Genomic DNA, 18,012 nt, shown 5'->3' with positions numbered 1-18,012 from the left:
CCGATAACAGTGTCATTGCACTTTACTGCATTGACTATCAAAGGGGTCCTCACGCAGTTTGTCGTTGCATTTTATTCTTAACCAGTCGTTGTCTTGGGGCCCCAGGCCAGCTCGGGGCCCCAAGCAATTGCTTGGTTTGCTTGCCTTGTCGCGACGGGCTTGACTTCACGCCATGTTGAAAATTACCATAATTTCGAGGTTTCAACCTGTAGTTGCTGTATAGAGCTCGTAATTACAGCTTGTAAGATGGGGCATTTCTGAGAGCTCCTACTTGTACCACGTCACTACTGTACCACCTGAACGCTGCAGATTTGATGTCTCCATAGAAACGCATAGGACGCCAAAACGTAATGTGTTGTCATCTCGAGCTTACAGTAATTACGACAGGGTGTGAATGGAGCATAACAGAGCTGTCTGTTAAAGATGCAATTATGACAAAGTAGTATGTTCCAAAGCTTGCCTACTCCTCTGCTACATACTCAAAAGTATGTACTTTTTCTTCACAAAAACAGTACATAGCCTACTTTTAGGGCATAGGCAGGCGAATTGGGACGCAGCATACGTGTCAAGTCAAACAACTATACAGTAGGCATACACATATTCAAATCTAGCCTATACTGTTGCATGTGCATCATAATATCAGTGCCAGTTGCTTTTTTTTATGGTCCAAATATTAGCCTATTCATTCAAATTTAATTCAAGCCTGGAAATAGTTTCAGTGAAAAAAATTAAGACATTCTGAAATTACTTTTTCAATTCAACTTCACAGAAATTGGTATGCTGATATAATATGTATTAAGAAAAAGCTACCATTTAAAATAGAGTAAAAGCAGCAATGTTATTGTTACAATTTAAATATATTAAGATGCAGTAGTCAACATTAGAAGTGGATCAAAACCTTTCATCTAAGTTATACATGAATTTTGAACAATGACCGTTCTTGTCTTAGGACAATTTTGATTAACTTTTTTGATCCACTTCAAATGTTGACTATTTATTTTAGAATGTAATTTATTAGTGTTAAGCTGAATTTTCAGCATCATTACTCCAGTCTTCAGTTTCACATGATCGTTCAGAATGATCGTCTATGCTGATTTGCAAATTTTGACAACAGTTGTGCTGATTATTATTGTTATTATTTTGTGAAAACCCTGATGTATTTTTCAGGATTCTTTGAAAGAACTGCATTTATTTGAAATATCAATCTTTTGTAACATTATAAATGTCTTGTCAACCTTGTCAAACCTCACTGACAATCTTTTGAATGGTTGTGTATATAGAAAAACTTAATGCAAAACATAAGCATTTTTACTTGTGGCTCCATATTTTGGATTATTGCTTACACTCGCCTAATGCTGGGTTGTTTCAACCCAATTTTGGGTAAAATATGGACAAACCCAGCCATTGGGTTAAAAATGTAATGTCAAAATTTAACCCAACGGCTGGGTTTGTCCATATTTTACCCAAAATTGGGTTGAAACAACCCAGCATTTTATAGAGTGTATATGATTTATACCTTACTAACCTAACCTTTTTGTAAGTGGTCTCCAATATTGTTGTTTTTTTAGTCTTTTCACCCTGCTGCCCGGAAAAAATAACCTACAATACAGTCAGGTACATTTTTATATAAGACACCCAAACCCACAAGAAGCAAACAAATCCAGTAAACGGGCTCAATGTAAATGTCACAACTAGCAGAAAAGTATAGTCATCAAAGTTCCAATGTGAGGTAAACCAGAGTCCTTAGTGCCCACATTTGTGTACATGATATACAGATTCATGACCTATAGGGAGCTGATTGACACACACACACAAGATCTACAGCTCCGAAGTGTCTGTATTTACACTGAATACATACTGAGGAGTATTTATTCTTGATCTGAGGGTTTAGCAGTCACACAATACAGCTTAACAATTGCTTGAAATCAAGCAAGGCGTTTAAAGTATCGCTGGAGTTCAACAAACCGATATTTTAATGGATGGATTGTCTCAGAGCAGTCAAGGAAATCCAAGGTTCTGTCTCAGAGGAGTTCATCCCCAATTCAGCATGACGCATCCACAACTGTTCGGCCAGATTTATTCTCCCCTGTGAATACCTTTTATAAAATCCTTCATCAAATACATGACACAAAGGGCCTTGGAGTGCACAGTGAGCTCATGAATACAGAACCGTATCAGCTACAGAAACACTAACTGGACAAGTAGGGGACCTGTTTAAGTTGCAAACATTATTTTATTGAGTTCTGTTGACAATAATGTTGATCATTATATAAACTTAGTGTGTGTATAATTTAAACTCAGATTTCTGTGTTAAATAATCTTTTATAAAGCTTAAGTTGTAGTAACAAAGTCTGGATAACTTTGGAAATGGTATGTGGATTTCTAGTTTGCACAGACTAGACTAGATTGTGACATAAAATAAATAAAAAATGACTTAGCTGCTGTCATTGTACTCATATGGTCATGTTGAAAGTGTCAAAAGCTTCAACAAAGTGCTTGTGCAAGTAATACAAGTAATGACATGAGAGTATTCATTACATAACAAAACATCTTTAATACAAAACAATAAAGTGCATTACTGTTTGTTTGTTCACGAGTTATGAAAGAAAATTTAATAAATAAATCACAATAGCCCACCGTCTCCTCTACATTTCTCACTAAACACCTTGAATAGAGAAAACTCCCTTATTGTTATTTGCACTTCTGCCCTTTTGTCTGGTTCTCAAGCGCTTGTGAGTGTAAATTGGAGGGAAAAAACGAACAACCAAAAACATCCTTTGACGGATTCTTTTGACTGTGCAGCAAAAATAATATTAAATATCATTTACACTTATAGTTATTTGCACCTCAGTGCAAAAAAAAAAAGGTCATGAAAAAAATGCCTGTCAAATTGACTCAATAGGAATAGAAATTATTACATTTCTCACACATTTTTCCATTTTTTAGTCTCTGACAAGCTACAATGATAAGGTAGCGAGGTGAAGTGGTGCAATGATTAGGTAGCAAAGTTAAAAACACTCTAAATAACAGTAGAAGAATAGCATTAATTGGATTTGTGATTTAAGAGGGAAGTAGAGCTCAAAACAACTTCATTCTGTTCTATTCCTACTTGCGTCACATAACTGTTGGATATCAGGACTTCGCTGGTTACACCGGAAGACTCATTTAGTTTGTAGTTTTACATACCTGACTTTCGGTAATGCAGTCAATAAAAAAAGTGCATTATAAAAGCTTGCAGATAATCCTCTATCACTTGTACAGCACTGAGACTGCAAAATAAAGAATTGCAACATTTGATGCAGCTATATGAGAAATATTATGACATTGCAGAGAGAGGTACCGCAGGAATTTTTTTTTTTTTTTTTTGCTGTACATTTCAAAAGCAGACACCTGACATTGACCTGACAGAAATGCAAGAAATCCTTCTTTTAATGACTCAATGACAGCCTGTTAATTATTTTGGACATTTTGCGCAGATCAAAGCTGGCTGCAGGAAAAATCAATTCCGACAGTTATTTAGAAAATTACTGTTAATTTGACTCATCTACTCCAAACTGTTGAATGGTATCTGCCCATAAAAAAAGTATTTCAAGTTCAAAAGATATATAATAATAAATTATTTTTTTAAGTAATTAATTCAATGCTTTCAGTCCTTTAGTTAAGATCAGTTGTGACAAAATAAATAAAAAATGACTCCGCTGCTGTCATTGTATGTTCATGTTGCAAGTGTCAAAAGCTTTCAACATGCGATTGTTTTTCAATGCAGCTGAAAAGTGTTTTGCTTGTTCAAGGTTTACTGTTAAACTGCTCCTTTAGGTCAGTAAGTTTTTATGCTCACCAAGGCTGCATTTATTTGATAAAAAATACAGTGATTCACTTATACTGTGAAATAGTAATGTGGTTTAAAATAACTGCTTTTGAATATATATATTAAAATATAATTTATTCATGTGACAGCAAAGCTGAATATCCAGCATCATTACTCCAGACTTCTGCTGCTTATTTATGTAAAAAAAATTACAACATGATACATTTGTGATAAATATACCAGTCAAAAGTTTTGGATCAGTAAGATTTGTATTGTTTTTAAAAGAAGTCTCTTCTGCTCACCAAGGCTGCATTCATTTGATTAAAAGACAAACAAACAAAAACAGTAATATTGTAAAATATTAGAATTTAAAACAGCTTTCTATGTGAATATATAGTAAATTGTCATTTGTAATCCTGTGATCAAAGCTGAATTTTATGTTCCTTCATAAATCATTCTAATATGATGACTTGATGCTCAAGAAACATATCTCATTATTATCAATGTTGAAAATAGTTATTTAAACTCTTATTTCAGGATTCTTTGATTAATTGAAAGTTCAAAAGAACAGCATTTATTTGAAATAGAAAGCTTTTGTATAATATAATATATTTTATAATAAAACTTTTTCTATATATATATATATATAAATAAATACAGCCTTGATGAGCAGAACTTCTTTTAAAAACATTTAAAAAAATCTTTTGACTGGTATCCTTTTATTTAAAAAAGCCCTGGTGATGAAACTCAATTATGAATTATTAATAAATTCAAAAAAACATTTATTACAAAACAACAACTATGAACATCTGAGTATCTTGCATATATGTGGAGTTGGTTGCAAGGGGCTTTACTTAAAACGCTTACAGAGACATTCACCCGGTGTTAAAGGTCATTCCTACTGTATGCAATGGACATCACCTTTGCTCGTCTATTGCATTTCTGAAATGGCCTTTAGCATGGACACACTGAATATGTGAAAAAAATCCCCCGGAAAAGGCAGTGTTTAGGTGCAGGTGCCACAAAGAACATTAAAAGCTGTATAGCATCAGACCTGATTTGACCTTAAAATTCATGTGTTATTGTCCATGGAGCCTTACTAGAATAAGTAGACTGCTCGCAGGCACAGAATGGACAGGAATACTGAACAGAAAATCTATTATTCATAAATTCATACGAATCAATCTAAGTGAGTGACAGTCTTTTGAGAAAATACATGCATGCGGCAATGACAGAACCAATATACAGCATGCAAAGTTCTTAACGCAACGAGAAAAGATTTATGAATATTTCACCATCTGGATATGAATTTGTATTTTTAAGATGCTACCATCAAAGCATTTAAGATGCTGATATTTGATTATTTGTCAAGTTGCTAAAAGCATATGGACGGTTATAGAGTTCGGTTCAAAACAAAATCACTTTTTTTAAATTAATTACTCATGTCGTTCAAGGGAAACACTTGGTGAAAACAAATTATATATATATATATCTTCAGATGACGCAAACTCTGAGTCAACATGCACCAATTTAGAGATTTATTTTCTAAATGTCATAATCATTTGTTAACAAACAAGCATTCATTACTTCAATGAGCTCATTGTTTCTGCCTTTAATTATTACATTGTTAAATTACAATATACAACTATACAAATAAATGTGACTTGAATGGAATATATTCTCCAGAACAAAAAATTATCAAGGGATATTCTCTGAGGGATATTTATATTCCTGATCTGCCTTTGTGTGCAGACAGCAATTACTTACAAGAATAGATTACCTAACATTTTGTAGTAGGCCACTTCAATTCAGTCAATTGGTAATGCACTATATCGGTGGTAACCGACCGGTGATGTTAGTCTTTATTGTCTGGCACCATTCTTGTATGAAAGAATTTGTGTGAATTTGCAGAAATTACACTATAAAATTAATCAAACCTACAAACAATTCAAATCAAGGAGAATAAGTGAAATCATATAAAAATAAAATGACCAACTTGATTACTAGACTAAAAGTTTGCAGAATGTTCATTACTGACAGTCTGACAAAATGGCACTCAATATTTGCTGGGAGAAAATTACACCTCACACCCTGACATTATCCACAACATGATAAACTGTGATGCACAGCTCTGATCAGCAATGGCGACGTTCATCAATAATAAATATCCCACCAGGGCTGCAAGAAAAGACACAATTTTATGCATTCATTTTCACAGTGTGAGTCTCTCTTGACATCTAACGGTGATAATTTCACCTGTCATTCCCAACCCAAAAAGTGCCAACGCAATTTACAATCAATTGTGCATTTTACAAAAAGAAAGCTAGATTGTATACTTCAGTTTTTATGATTTGGATTGCATGCACTTTTTAGTAGACCTACTGTAGATATTATAAAAGACCAAATTCAGTTTGATCACCGCACAAAAACTTACAGTCCAGCACTAAGTCAATTTTCCAACTCACACCATCAAGTCAGCTCTTAAAAAGCACGTCACCTGACAGCTTTCTTCAAACCAGTACTGGACCTGTTCAGAAAACTAATGAGGTTAGCTTCAACTCAGTCTAGTAGCAGCAGGACTGTGCTTTAGTGACAGGAAGAGCAGCATGACACAAATTAAGATTGAACTAAAGAACATCCTCACTTGAGTATCATCAATAAATGTATTTAAAAGGAACAGTTCACCCAATAACAATTCTGTTTACTCACCTACTTCACTTACAATTATTCCTTTAATCACATGCATGGACTCTAGTAAGGTAGGTACAAACATAAACCATATCATTCACAAGTCCATAAAATCTCTTTGTGCTTTTTTCAAATCAGTAACATTATGATAATACAAGAGGATCTAGAGTAGTTCTTTGTTTTTCTTCTGCTTGATATTTCCTTTTCTACAAACAACCCCCCACCGGCACATTCCAACCCCTTACAATGAATGACCAAAAGCAAAAAAAAAAAAAAAAAAAATGAAAAAAATAAATAAAATCCATTATTATACAGACAGGAGTGTTGTTTCAGTAAGGTCACATTGTTGCACAGAAAATAAAAGAGAAAAAAAAATCTGGAAGCTCAGTACATCATTTTCTTTTTTCCTCATTATCTTTTCCCCTTTATATTATTCCGTTCAGTCACTACTTTCCCGCATCTCTTAATCGACAAGCCACAGCCGTGATGAGGGCGGCACCTTTTCCGCTGCCATCTTCTGATTGGACGAGAGTAACCTCACAGTTGGGCGCCAGGTCTCTTAAGGTCTCCCGCATGATGGTGGCAAAGCTGATGAGACAAAAGAGGAGACAACAGAACATCTGAATGAGGAAATCTCAGAACGAGCAAAATCTGCTCTTTTGTGCATGTATTGTTTTTTTGTTTTTTTTTCATAGATTAGTACATTTAAAAAATCAGCACTTTTCGAAGTTTAAAAGTTTTAAACTTTTTAAAACAATGTTTATAAGCACAGTACATTCCTCCAGCGAGGTTTATGCTGTTTTCGTAGTCATTTGATCGAAAGCTTGACAGTATAGTCATTGACACTTCCGTCAAATTGTTAATTAAACTCCTGACATCGCACAAAGCATACTGTACACACACACACACACACACACACACACACACACACACACACAGTTGTAATCGAAATTATTCAACCCCCATTGCAAATCATGTTTATTGGCAAAATGTATAGACTTCTTAACTGTTTGCAATGAACAAATCGAACAAAAGAAATTGAACAAATGTTTCCAGTGGTTTCCCCAAATTCATCTAAAATTCTTGGTAAGACTAATGAAAAGTTTCATAGCGTTCAGTCTCAAAATTATTCAACTCGCTGAATAGAATCCCTCACAACAGCACAAATCTGCAAAACAGGTGTTGTCTCAAGCACACCTGATACAACTCATCAAGGGCTTCATTAGGTGCCCCAGGTGTGCTTGAGCTAGAACACATGAAATATGTGAACTGGCTAGGGCCTAGTCTACACGTACACAGGGTTTTTTTTATAAACCGTTTTCCTCCGTCCACATGAAAAGACAAGAACACGCTATGAAGCGCTGTCAAGAGCATGCCAAACCAACAGGTGGCGATATAACCCTAATCGTAAAGCCATGTTGGTCAATCTGAAGTTGTCATACGCAGTAACCTGCGTAGTATTGCATTCTGACGTCTCTGTTCTGCAATATATACATGTATCTGCATACGTTATAAGCCTTATAAGCAGCAATATTTTGCTTACGTCCGCCAGGCCACAGACTCGCCTCATGTAAACAAAGGAGATAGCATCACACAATCTGACGTCACAAGCCAAAATCTCCAGTTTCATTGACTACACGACAACACTGCAACCGGAGTTTCTGAAAATCTTCACCCTGGCAGGAGTTTTCAAAAAGGTTACATTTCAGTGACCTGACACTGCGTTTGCGTGTGGATGAACAGCCAAACCGCAGATTTTGAAAATACCCGTGTCCGTGTGGACAGGGCCTAGGTTTGTTGAATGTCACGTTTGACTGCATGTTAGAAATATGGCTAAGTCAAAAGAATGGTCCAAAAAGTTAAGAGAAGGTATCGTCGCCTTTCACAAATAAGGAACAGAATACAAAAATATAGCAAAGACATAAAGGTTCCTAGAGACACCTTTGGAAACATTGTTCACAAGTTCAAAGTTAAAGGAACAGCGGTTACACTACCTGGACGGGGCAGAAAAAGGAAGCTATCAATGGCTGCAACCAGATTTCTGAGAAGACCGGTTCAGAAAAATCTTTGAGTGACTGCAAAAGACCTGCAGCAAGACTTGGTGGCAACAGTCACTAAGGTTTCAGCTGCACAGTAAGGCTAAATACATGCTGGAACTCCAAGACGTACACCACCTCTGACCCAAAAGCACAAGAAAAGTGCTAAAAATTATATAAATAAGCCACAGAAGTTTTGGGATTCTGTTCTGCGGAGTGATTAAACAAAACTGGAACTTTTCTGCCCTATGGATCAGCGGTATGTCTGGAGGAAGAAGAATGAAGCATATGCTGAAAAGGACACTCTGCCTACAGTTAAGCATGGTGGTGCTCGTGATGCTCTGGAGGTCCTCTGGCACTGGAAACCAGCATGTGGAAGGCAAATTGTATCTGGAAATCCTAGGTAAAACGTCAGGCTGTCAGTGAGGAAGCTGAAGCTTGGGCGTTATTTGGATCTTACAAAAGGACAATGATCCAAAGCATACCTCAAACTTCACCAAGGCTTGGTTGCAGAAGATGTCCTGGAAGATTCTACCGAAGCCATCAGTCACCTGACTTGAACCCCATAAAAAACCTCTGGTGGGATTTGAAGAAGGCGGTTGCACCACGCAAACCCAAGAATATTACTGAACTGGAGGTCCTTGGATTAATCAGAAACGCTGCCAGAAGCTGGTGTCTGGTTATAAATCTTGTTTGCAGTAGGACGGTCATAACAGCAAATGGGTGTTCTACTAAGTACTAAAGATGCTTGCCATGAAGGGGTTGAATAATTTTGAATCTGCAGTGCAGAAGTCATTAAAAGTTGCATTTTTAGTTGAAATTGGGGAAACCACTTGAAATATTTGTTGTGTTAAGCTATTTCAATTACTTTTGTTTAATTTGTTCAGTGCAAACAGCTGAAAATCTGTACATTTTGACAATAAATTACAAGTGTGTATATATATATATATATGTATATATATATATATATTAGGGCTGTCAAAAGATTAATTGGGATTAATCACATCCAAAATAAAAGTTTGTGTTTACATAATATATGTGTATACTGTGTAGAATTATTATGTATAAATACACAGACATTCATGTATATATTTAAGGAATAATTGCATTTATATACTGTATATACATTTATATAATTTATATTATATATAAATATTTTATATATAAATATAACCAATTTTTCTTAAATATATACATGATTGTGTGTGTTTTATATATAAATAATTATACACCGTACACACACATATATTATGTAAACACAAACTTTTATTTTGGATGCGATTAATCGCGATTAATCTTTTGACAGCCCAAATATATATATATATATCACAATTATATTTACCATAAAGTAAGCACCATAGACCAAAACAAACACTGGCTAGTAAAAACTGGCTTTGGTAAGTTAGCCAGTAACTCTAAGAGGAACTACAAGATAGCACCTTATTTAAAGGGATAGTTCTGCCTAAATTAAATCTGTTCCTGCACCTTTTGAAGCCAGGGGAGTGAGGTTTACTCGCACAGCTCTAACTAGCTGGCCTCAGTTACACTCACCCCCCTAAGCCTAACTCCCATCCGGGTCACAGCACCAATGCAACCAGTCCTACTCGACCCGCTCTGGGCGAGATTCAAACCTGCATTTCTAGCCTCATTCGCTAGTGCACCTCCTGAGGCCAGGAGAGAGGTTTGGCTAGTTGGGCTTGGTTACAGATAGAAGCTCAAGACCTCACAAAAAGGTCTAGCAACACCTGTGATTTATGGCTCAGCTTTAACGCCTCTGCTACATTAACAAGCGTCATGGGGCACCGACAATTTTTCATTTCAGGCTACCGTGGTATAATTACATTTTTCTTGCCTTACATAAGCTAATTTCTTCCTCCCTTTACTGTACGCCCCTCTCAAAAGCCCACATGCTTCATGTAGAATGTCAACCCATAGTTTGAAAACCACTAATTTAACTAAGTAATCAGGGGCAAATATTAGCTGCAAAAGAGATTATTTGCTCTTATCCCATCATCATGCTGTGTGGCCACTCACTGTGGGTGGAGTTTGTAGAGTGTGCCGTCCACTCCTACTGTGATGTTGAGTTGCTCGAGGCCACGGTTTCGCCGTATCTTGTCCACCACAGCAGCCAGACCGGCTCCGCACAACTGCGCCGCCCGTCTGGACACCACGCTGCAAACCTCCTTCACAAGAATACTGTCGTCGCACGTACTGCTGGTCAAGCCCAAGTGCTGCAGGATGGAACGGACCTGCCTCAGTGCCAAACGATCGCTGTGAGAGAGAAACAGATTAATTATGTTGATTAAAGGGGACCCTTTTCAAAGGGTCTACTAAAATAGGTTTTCATACTTTTTTTCCTACATATTTTACATTATTACAACACCTCTCTTCACGGGTCTGTCTGTAACACTGTTTAGTTCTGGTCTCTATGAAGCCCCTCCTGAAAAGCTCAGTTTTCTCTGATTGGTTGGCTGGACCAGTGTGTTGTGATCGGTCAACCGCTTTGAGCATGTTTCGGAAACGTCACACACCCCATACCATAACCACGAGTTTCTTTCAACACACTACTAACGCAACTCAAACAGACCTCGCCCTTTTTTCGTGTTTGTCTTGAGCGGGAATTATTTAAATGAGGAATATTGCGACGTGAAAATTCTCAGAAGAAAACTCAAGACTGCAATCGATGAGTTTCAGGAAGTTTTAAAACAGGGCTTACTGTGGTAGAGAATAACTCTCTTTGGAGTGACTTTGTGCTTTGTAACTTTGCAGAATCATGCTCAAACAGCAATATAACACAGATACGAAAAATACGACCCCTTTAATAATCAATAGTCACAGAACAAATTGTATTGCATATCTCGTCCTACATGACATGTAGTTTAATTAAATCAAGGTTAAAAAACATTATGGTTGAATTTTCCCCCCCAAAGCCAAGGCACAGAGATGGAATAAAAATACTACAGCATAGATATGCAAGAATTGTCAAATCAAACCAAAATTTGCTGGCGGTCCTCACTTGGAATATTACCTTTATGATTAAGCATAAAAGAACACAGCACATCTAATTAAATGCGCCAAGACGCCTTAGGCTCGTCAAATAATATTGGACATAATCAGCATGCTTACAACAGAGAAGCCCCTGGGGCTCAGACACCAATGTTAACAATTCACGCAGTATGCTGCAGAACTGTCTCACACACCTTTCAATCTGCGACAGGAACTTGGTCTCGAAGATACCGCGAGTTTTCAGTCTCTCTGAAAGTTTGCCACGGAAAAGCAGACCTTTAGCAGTGAAGTCCAAGAGTACGTTTCTGACGATCTCTCCAAGATACATCCCACTGATCATCTTCTCATACCTGAAAGTGACAGAAAGAAACAAGGAAATTATTCCTTGTCCCTCAATAATGCATATTGCTGCAAAAGTTTGAAGTGATGAGTGAAAATATTGGATTACAACTATGCACAGGAAAGGCAATTTGTATAATGTATAATTGAACACATTAACAGTCTTGTGGCTATACTTTTTAAATAGTGTCTATTTGTGTAACATACAATGGAACTACAGTGGCAAGGCGAAAAAGTAACTTGACTGTAATAACACACAGAAAATACAACTTAAACACAAATTCATTTCTGTGGTAATAGTCATTGTCTAAGGGGCATTTCAGCTTGCTTCCCTATTTTAATTAAGTATAATGATCTAGAGCTCAAGTACAAAAAAATATAAAAACAATTGCATTTGACTAAAGCTGACATGTATTATGTAGGCTAATTATGTGGGTCAGTACTTAATAGGACAGGATAATAAGAGTTAATAAGTTAAATCAATTAAATACCATGAGAAAAAATAATAGTCAAATAAAAAAAAATAATAATAATAATTTAGGCCATAGGCTAGCTTGAAGATGGGCTACAATGATTGAATAAAAAAATAAGGTTAAGGTCCTTAAAGTTAAAACATATAATTTTGATTAAAAATAATGAAAAGAAGAAGAAAAAACATATATACAGCAGTTGCAGGAAAAAGCATATGAACCTTTGGATTTAACATGTTTTTCTGCATGAACTGTTCAAAATTGTTTTATATGATCCTCATCCAAGTCACAAGAACACAGTCTGCTTAAACAAATTACACATAATGATATGTTTTGCACGTTTTTTTTTTAAACGCACAAACTGTGTAAAGTTGGAAAATGCATGTGAATCACCGAGCTAAAAATGGTAACACTCTACATAAAGCCTTTATGTATTATGCGTTATGAATCTATTCAATGTACATGTGGCAGGAATAAATTACATTGTAAAAATATATTCAAAAAGAAAATAGCTATTTTAAATATTTTTTATCAAATAAATACAGCCTTGGTGAGCATAAGAGACTTCTTTCAGTAACATTAAAAAATAAAAACCAAAGTTTAGCTGTTCAGTACCAAAAACGTCAGAGAAAACCAACATCAAACCTCATCCCAACTATAAAGTATGATGGAGCCATAATGGTTTGGGGCTACATTGCTTGCTGCCTCAGGGTCAGACAGCTCGCCATCACCAATGGAAAAATACTGAGTTTATCAGGACATTTGGCAGGTGAATGCAAAGCCATCCGTCTACCAAATTAATCTCAACAGACACTAAATGATGCAACAGGACAACAAACCAAAGCACATGAGTAAACCAACAACAGAATGGTATCAACAGAAGAAAATATGCCTTCTGGCAACCTTACTGAGATGCTTTGGCATGATCTCAAGACAACATTTAGACCACACATCTACGACTACAACTTTTATGACCAATTTATCAATCCATCCAACTTTTTTCCAGAATCTTAAAGGGACAGTTCACCTAAATTAATATAATTTACTCATAATTTCCAAAATAATTTTCACAGAAAATCATGCCATTACTCTCATATCTCATTCCCTTTTGGTATGAATGTACACACGTGTAAATGTGATTTTGAGGACAATGGCAAGACTTTGGATTGGTTTGGATACCTCATTTTTAAAATTACACAGGGACGCACTTGCTCGCCCTATTGCACATCTGATCAACCTGTCAGTTAGGCAAAGTACTTTTCCAAGCTCCTGGAAAGCAGCAGTAGTATCCCCGATCTACAAGTCTGGTGATAAAACAATAGTGTCAAATTATAGACCCATTAGTATTCTATCAGTGATATCCAAGGTGACAGAAAAATGGGTAGCAGAACAGCTAAAAAACCATCTAAACTTGGGCCACACCCCTTTGCACCCAATGCAATTTGGATTTCGCACAAACCACTCTACAGAGACAGCTAATTGTTTCCTCCTTGAAAATATCAAGTCAAAATTAGATGAGGGTGGTATAGTAGGTGCAGTGTTTCTGGACCTTAAAGGAACACTCCGACTTTTTGGGACTTTATCCTATTCAACTTATCCCCCAGAGTTAGATAAATCTATACATACCTTTTTCATCTCCGTGTGTGCTATGAGTCTGTTTGACGCACCCACCGCTAGCCTAGCTTAGCACAAAGACTGGATGTAAATGGTTGCAGCTAGCATACTAATCCAAATAAGTGACAAAATAACGCAAACATTTTCCTATTTACATGTTGTGATTTGTATAGTCACAGAGTGTACAAAAAACAAAGTCACATGAGACACAGACATATTTTAACCGTATAAATACTGGGAACTATATTCTCTGAAGGCGAAGCACTCACTGCTACTTGGGCGGAGTGATAACCGCAGCACCTGAGACGCGCCGTGGTGAGGAGCAGAGAGTTCGTTCAGAGCGCGTCTCAGGTGCTGCGGTTATCACTCCGCCCTATATTCAGGGAATATAGTTCCCAGTATTTATACGGTTAAAATATGTCTGTGTTTCATGTGACTTTGTTTTTTGCACACTCTGTGACTATATAAATCACAACATGTAAATAGGAAAATGTTTGCGTTATTTTGTCACTTATTTGGATTAGTATGCTAGCTGCAACCATTTACATCCAGTCTTTGTGCTAAGCTAGGCTAGCGGTGGGTGCGTCAAACAGACTTATAGCACGCACGGAGATGAAAAAGGTATGTATGGACTTATCTAACTCTGGGGGATACGTTGAATAGGCTAAAGTCCCAAAAAGTCGGAGTGTTCCTTTAAAAAGGCTTTTGACACTGTGAACCACCAGACACTATTATCAAAATTATCTTTTTTTAATTTCTCAGAAGAGGCCATGAAATGGATGGAGTCATATTTAACTAATAGGAAACAGAGCGTATGTATTGGTAATTCTTATTCTTCATACCTCGACTGTAATATTGGTGTACCCCAGGGGTCAGTATTGGGCCCTATCTTGTTTAGCATGTACATTATTGACTTGCCTTCAGTCTGTCAATCTGTTAATATACAAATGTATGCAGATGATACAGTTCTTTATTTGCATACCAAGAACAAACAACAGGCTACAACTAAATTAACTGAAGCACTGGTGCATGTTTCTGCATGGCTAAAAATGTCAGATGTGCATCTTAACATTAACAAAACAGTCTGTATGTTCTTTTCTAAGAGGTCCTCAATTGCACAGCAGGCTGATGTTTTTATTGAAGAAGAAAAACTCATGGTTGTGTCCGATTTGAAATACCTTTGTATCATTTTAGATTCTAATTTAACTTTTAAAAAGCATGTTAAAAAGGTGGCTAATACCATCAGATATAATCTGGCTAACTTCAGACACATAAGGCCATATTTAACCACAGAGGCAGCCAAACTTTTTATGCATGCCACCATGATTTTTTTCCCACATATCATATTGTTTTACAAGCTGGTCCCAAGCAAATGTGACAACTCTTAAACCAATAGAAACCCTTTATATGCTAACTTTAAACATATCAGCTATCACCACTGCAATATTATTACTAAATATAACTTATTTAATTTTGACAGTTTCTTACATTATCTAGATGCCTGTCTCATTTTCAAAATTTTACATAGGCTTGCACCTCCACCACTGGGTGAATTTATACAACAGAAGAACAGCAGTGGCAGGGCAACTAGGGCAGCTACCAGGGGAGACTGTGTTGTACCGTATAGACGTAGTAAGTTTGGCCAAACAGTCTTCTCAGTATGGGCTTCAAATTATTGGAACTGTCTCCCTACTGAACTCAGAGAGAGCACTAGCTATTTATCATTTAAATTTACACTTAAGAAATGGATTAAAACTGCAATCATCAATAGTTAGGTTTACTTTATCTTAGGTACTGCCCTTCTTTGTATTGTACTTATTATTATCAATTTATTTTCTTAATTTGTTTTCTGTTTTTCATGTATTCTTTTTGTACTATGATGCTGTGTCGATCTGCCAAGGGACTACAGATGAAAATTAGCTCTCTGGCAAACTCTGGCGCATTTACATTTTGAGTGTAAACAAAAAATGCTGATTGATGTGCATTGTGCCTTTTAAAATAAACAATAATAATAATAAAAAACTTCCTTCCTTATTTATTTTCTATCTACTGTAGCTATATGTAACATACATATAAAGTTTTTGTATATAAATGTAGCTTGGATATGTAAACTTTTCCTATGATGGAGAATGCAAAAATAAAAAGATGTGTTTACAGTTTAGACTAGAGTCTGACTACTTTTGGGAAACTGACATCTGAGATCCTCTTGAAGTTGGTTCCAGCTGCAGGCAGTTTAGTAGCTAAACGCTGTTTCATCATATTTAAAATGAACTCTATGCATTGCACTAAGCTGACCTGAATCGAATGATCTAAGAGGTCCATTAGGTTTAAATCCTGCAAGCATGTCCATAATGTATTTTGATTGAGTCATCCATAAATTAGTAATAGCACTTTAAAAATCTATTTCATGTGTGACAGGAAGCCAATGCAAAAACCTGAAGTCTGGGGTGATTCAAACAGTAGAATTTCACATTAGCGGCACCATCCTGGGCCTCAAATCTGTAACCCCATTAGCTATGGACATTTCTCTAACGGGAAGCTGACAACATTCCATAAAGGGATCTAGATTTGAACTCTCACCGCTGTTTCCCAGGGTAAGTGGACTGGTCATCCACAGCTCGATCAAACTCTGTGCAAACATCATCCAGCTCTCCACTGTCCCCGAACGCTCCCCACTCCATGTTCACACACATAAGGCCCTCATCTCCATCCACCAGCTCAATGTTTGACATCTCCTCCATGTAGCATGCGTTAGTCCCTGTGCCTACAGGGTGAAGAAAGAAACACACGTAAGTGTGCCGTACACAGATACACAATGGTGTGTTTGACTTGAAGCTGCGCTGTGCAGTTGATAAAGAAATTGGATGTGTATCATTATATTGGATTCGTGCATTAGGTCTTAAAGTGACAGCAAACTATAAATACCTGTTGCTGTCGTTAATGTTAATGAGACAACAAAAAACAACTTTAACAAAGATTAATCTATATTTAATTCATACAGTGAGTACTATAGTGTTATTTTACATTTAGGCCTAATTATTACATGTCTGTATCTGAATACACTACAGTTAGACCTTACTTTATTTTGTTATACTGTATTTATCTACAGTATGCATGTAATTAGTGTATAACTGACTGTTCACTTGACTTTAATAATGTTTGAACTTTATTAGTTAGGCTAATTGGTTTTACTGGGGTATCGAAGTACTTAGTGTGCTGAAAGTAATAAAATGGAAAGCAAAGCTACATTTTCAGTGCGAGTTAAATGTACTTTTTGTCCCATTTAACCTTTAACAGAAAACCTGCTGAATAAAAAACCTTCTGAATATAAGCAGTTTTTTACTTCAAGCCCTCGTTAACAATTTTTCAAAGTTCAAAGTTTTGGTTCTGTAAAATGCAAAAACAAAAAAAAAATTTATTATAATGTACCTAGCTTTATTATTTCAGTAGATTTCATTATCTAATTCACATTTAAATTAAGACTTTGTTGTTCACATAATTATTAAGCCAACCAGATAATCACTAAACCTTTTGCGACATTAAAGTCATCTAGAAAAAAACAGGCTAATCAGAGGCACATAGGCCAAGAAATCACACCCACCAACAATGAGTCCAACTTCACATTGTGGGTCCTCGTACCCACACGTCATCATCGTCCCCACAGTGTCATTCACCACAGCAACCACATCTAAATCAAATTCCTTTGAGGAATAAAAGACATACAGAGAGAGAGAAGTATTACCAGCAAGGCAGAGCAAATCCACCATCACTGCCTTTCAGGATACCATTCATCTGACTGAACATCTACTAATTATAACTATAAAAGGCAGGGTAATTGTGGCTAATAACTGCAGAAATTGCTCTCGCAGCAGTAGAGCACCAGCGGTGAGTGATCTTGCTGACCTCACTGCGATGGATGGCGTCTTTCAGCAGTGTGGCCACATCCTCTCCCTCACAGCCTGAGGCCTTGAAGCCCTTCGTCCACTTTATCAGGATACCCTGTGAAGAAGGGAGATGGGAATATAGTGGACAGTTAAAAAAAAAAAAAAAA

The 18,012-nt window shown here is 36.5% G+C and overlaps 1 protein-coding gene across 1 annotated transcript in view; it reads right to left on the bottom strand.

Moving 5' to 3' along the window:
• Positions 1–4,575: 4,575 nt before the first annotated feature.
• hk2 (hexokinase 2) overlaps positions 4,576–18,012 on the bottom strand; it is a 57,841-nt gene continuing 44,404 nt past the window's right edge. The window contains exons 13-18 of the mRNA XM_079607479.1: positions 17,865–17,960; positions 17,563–17,662; positions 16,542–16,725; positions 11,733–11,888; positions 10,567–10,803; positions 4,576–7,084 (exon numbers count right to left, since the gene is read on the bottom strand). Of these exons, the coding sequence (XP_079463605.1) occupies positions 6,943–7,084; positions 10,567–10,803; positions 11,733–11,888; positions 16,542–16,725; positions 17,563–17,662; positions 17,865–17,960 (915 nt within the window). The 3' untranslated portion in view covers positions 4,576–6,942. The remainder of the gene's footprint in view (positions 7,085–10,566; positions 10,804–11,732; positions 11,889–16,541; positions 16,726–17,562; positions 17,663–17,864; positions 17,961–18,012) is intronic.

This window comes from Phoxinus phoxinus (assembly GCF_949152265.1).
Source record: "Phoxinus phoxinus genome assembly, chromosome: 3".
NCBI lineage: Eukaryota > Metazoa > Chordata > Actinopteri > Cypriniformes > Leuciscidae > Phoxinus > Phoxinus phoxinus.
Note: the sequence above shows the minus strand (reverse complement) of the source record. Positions and strands in the feature narration are given on the sequence as shown.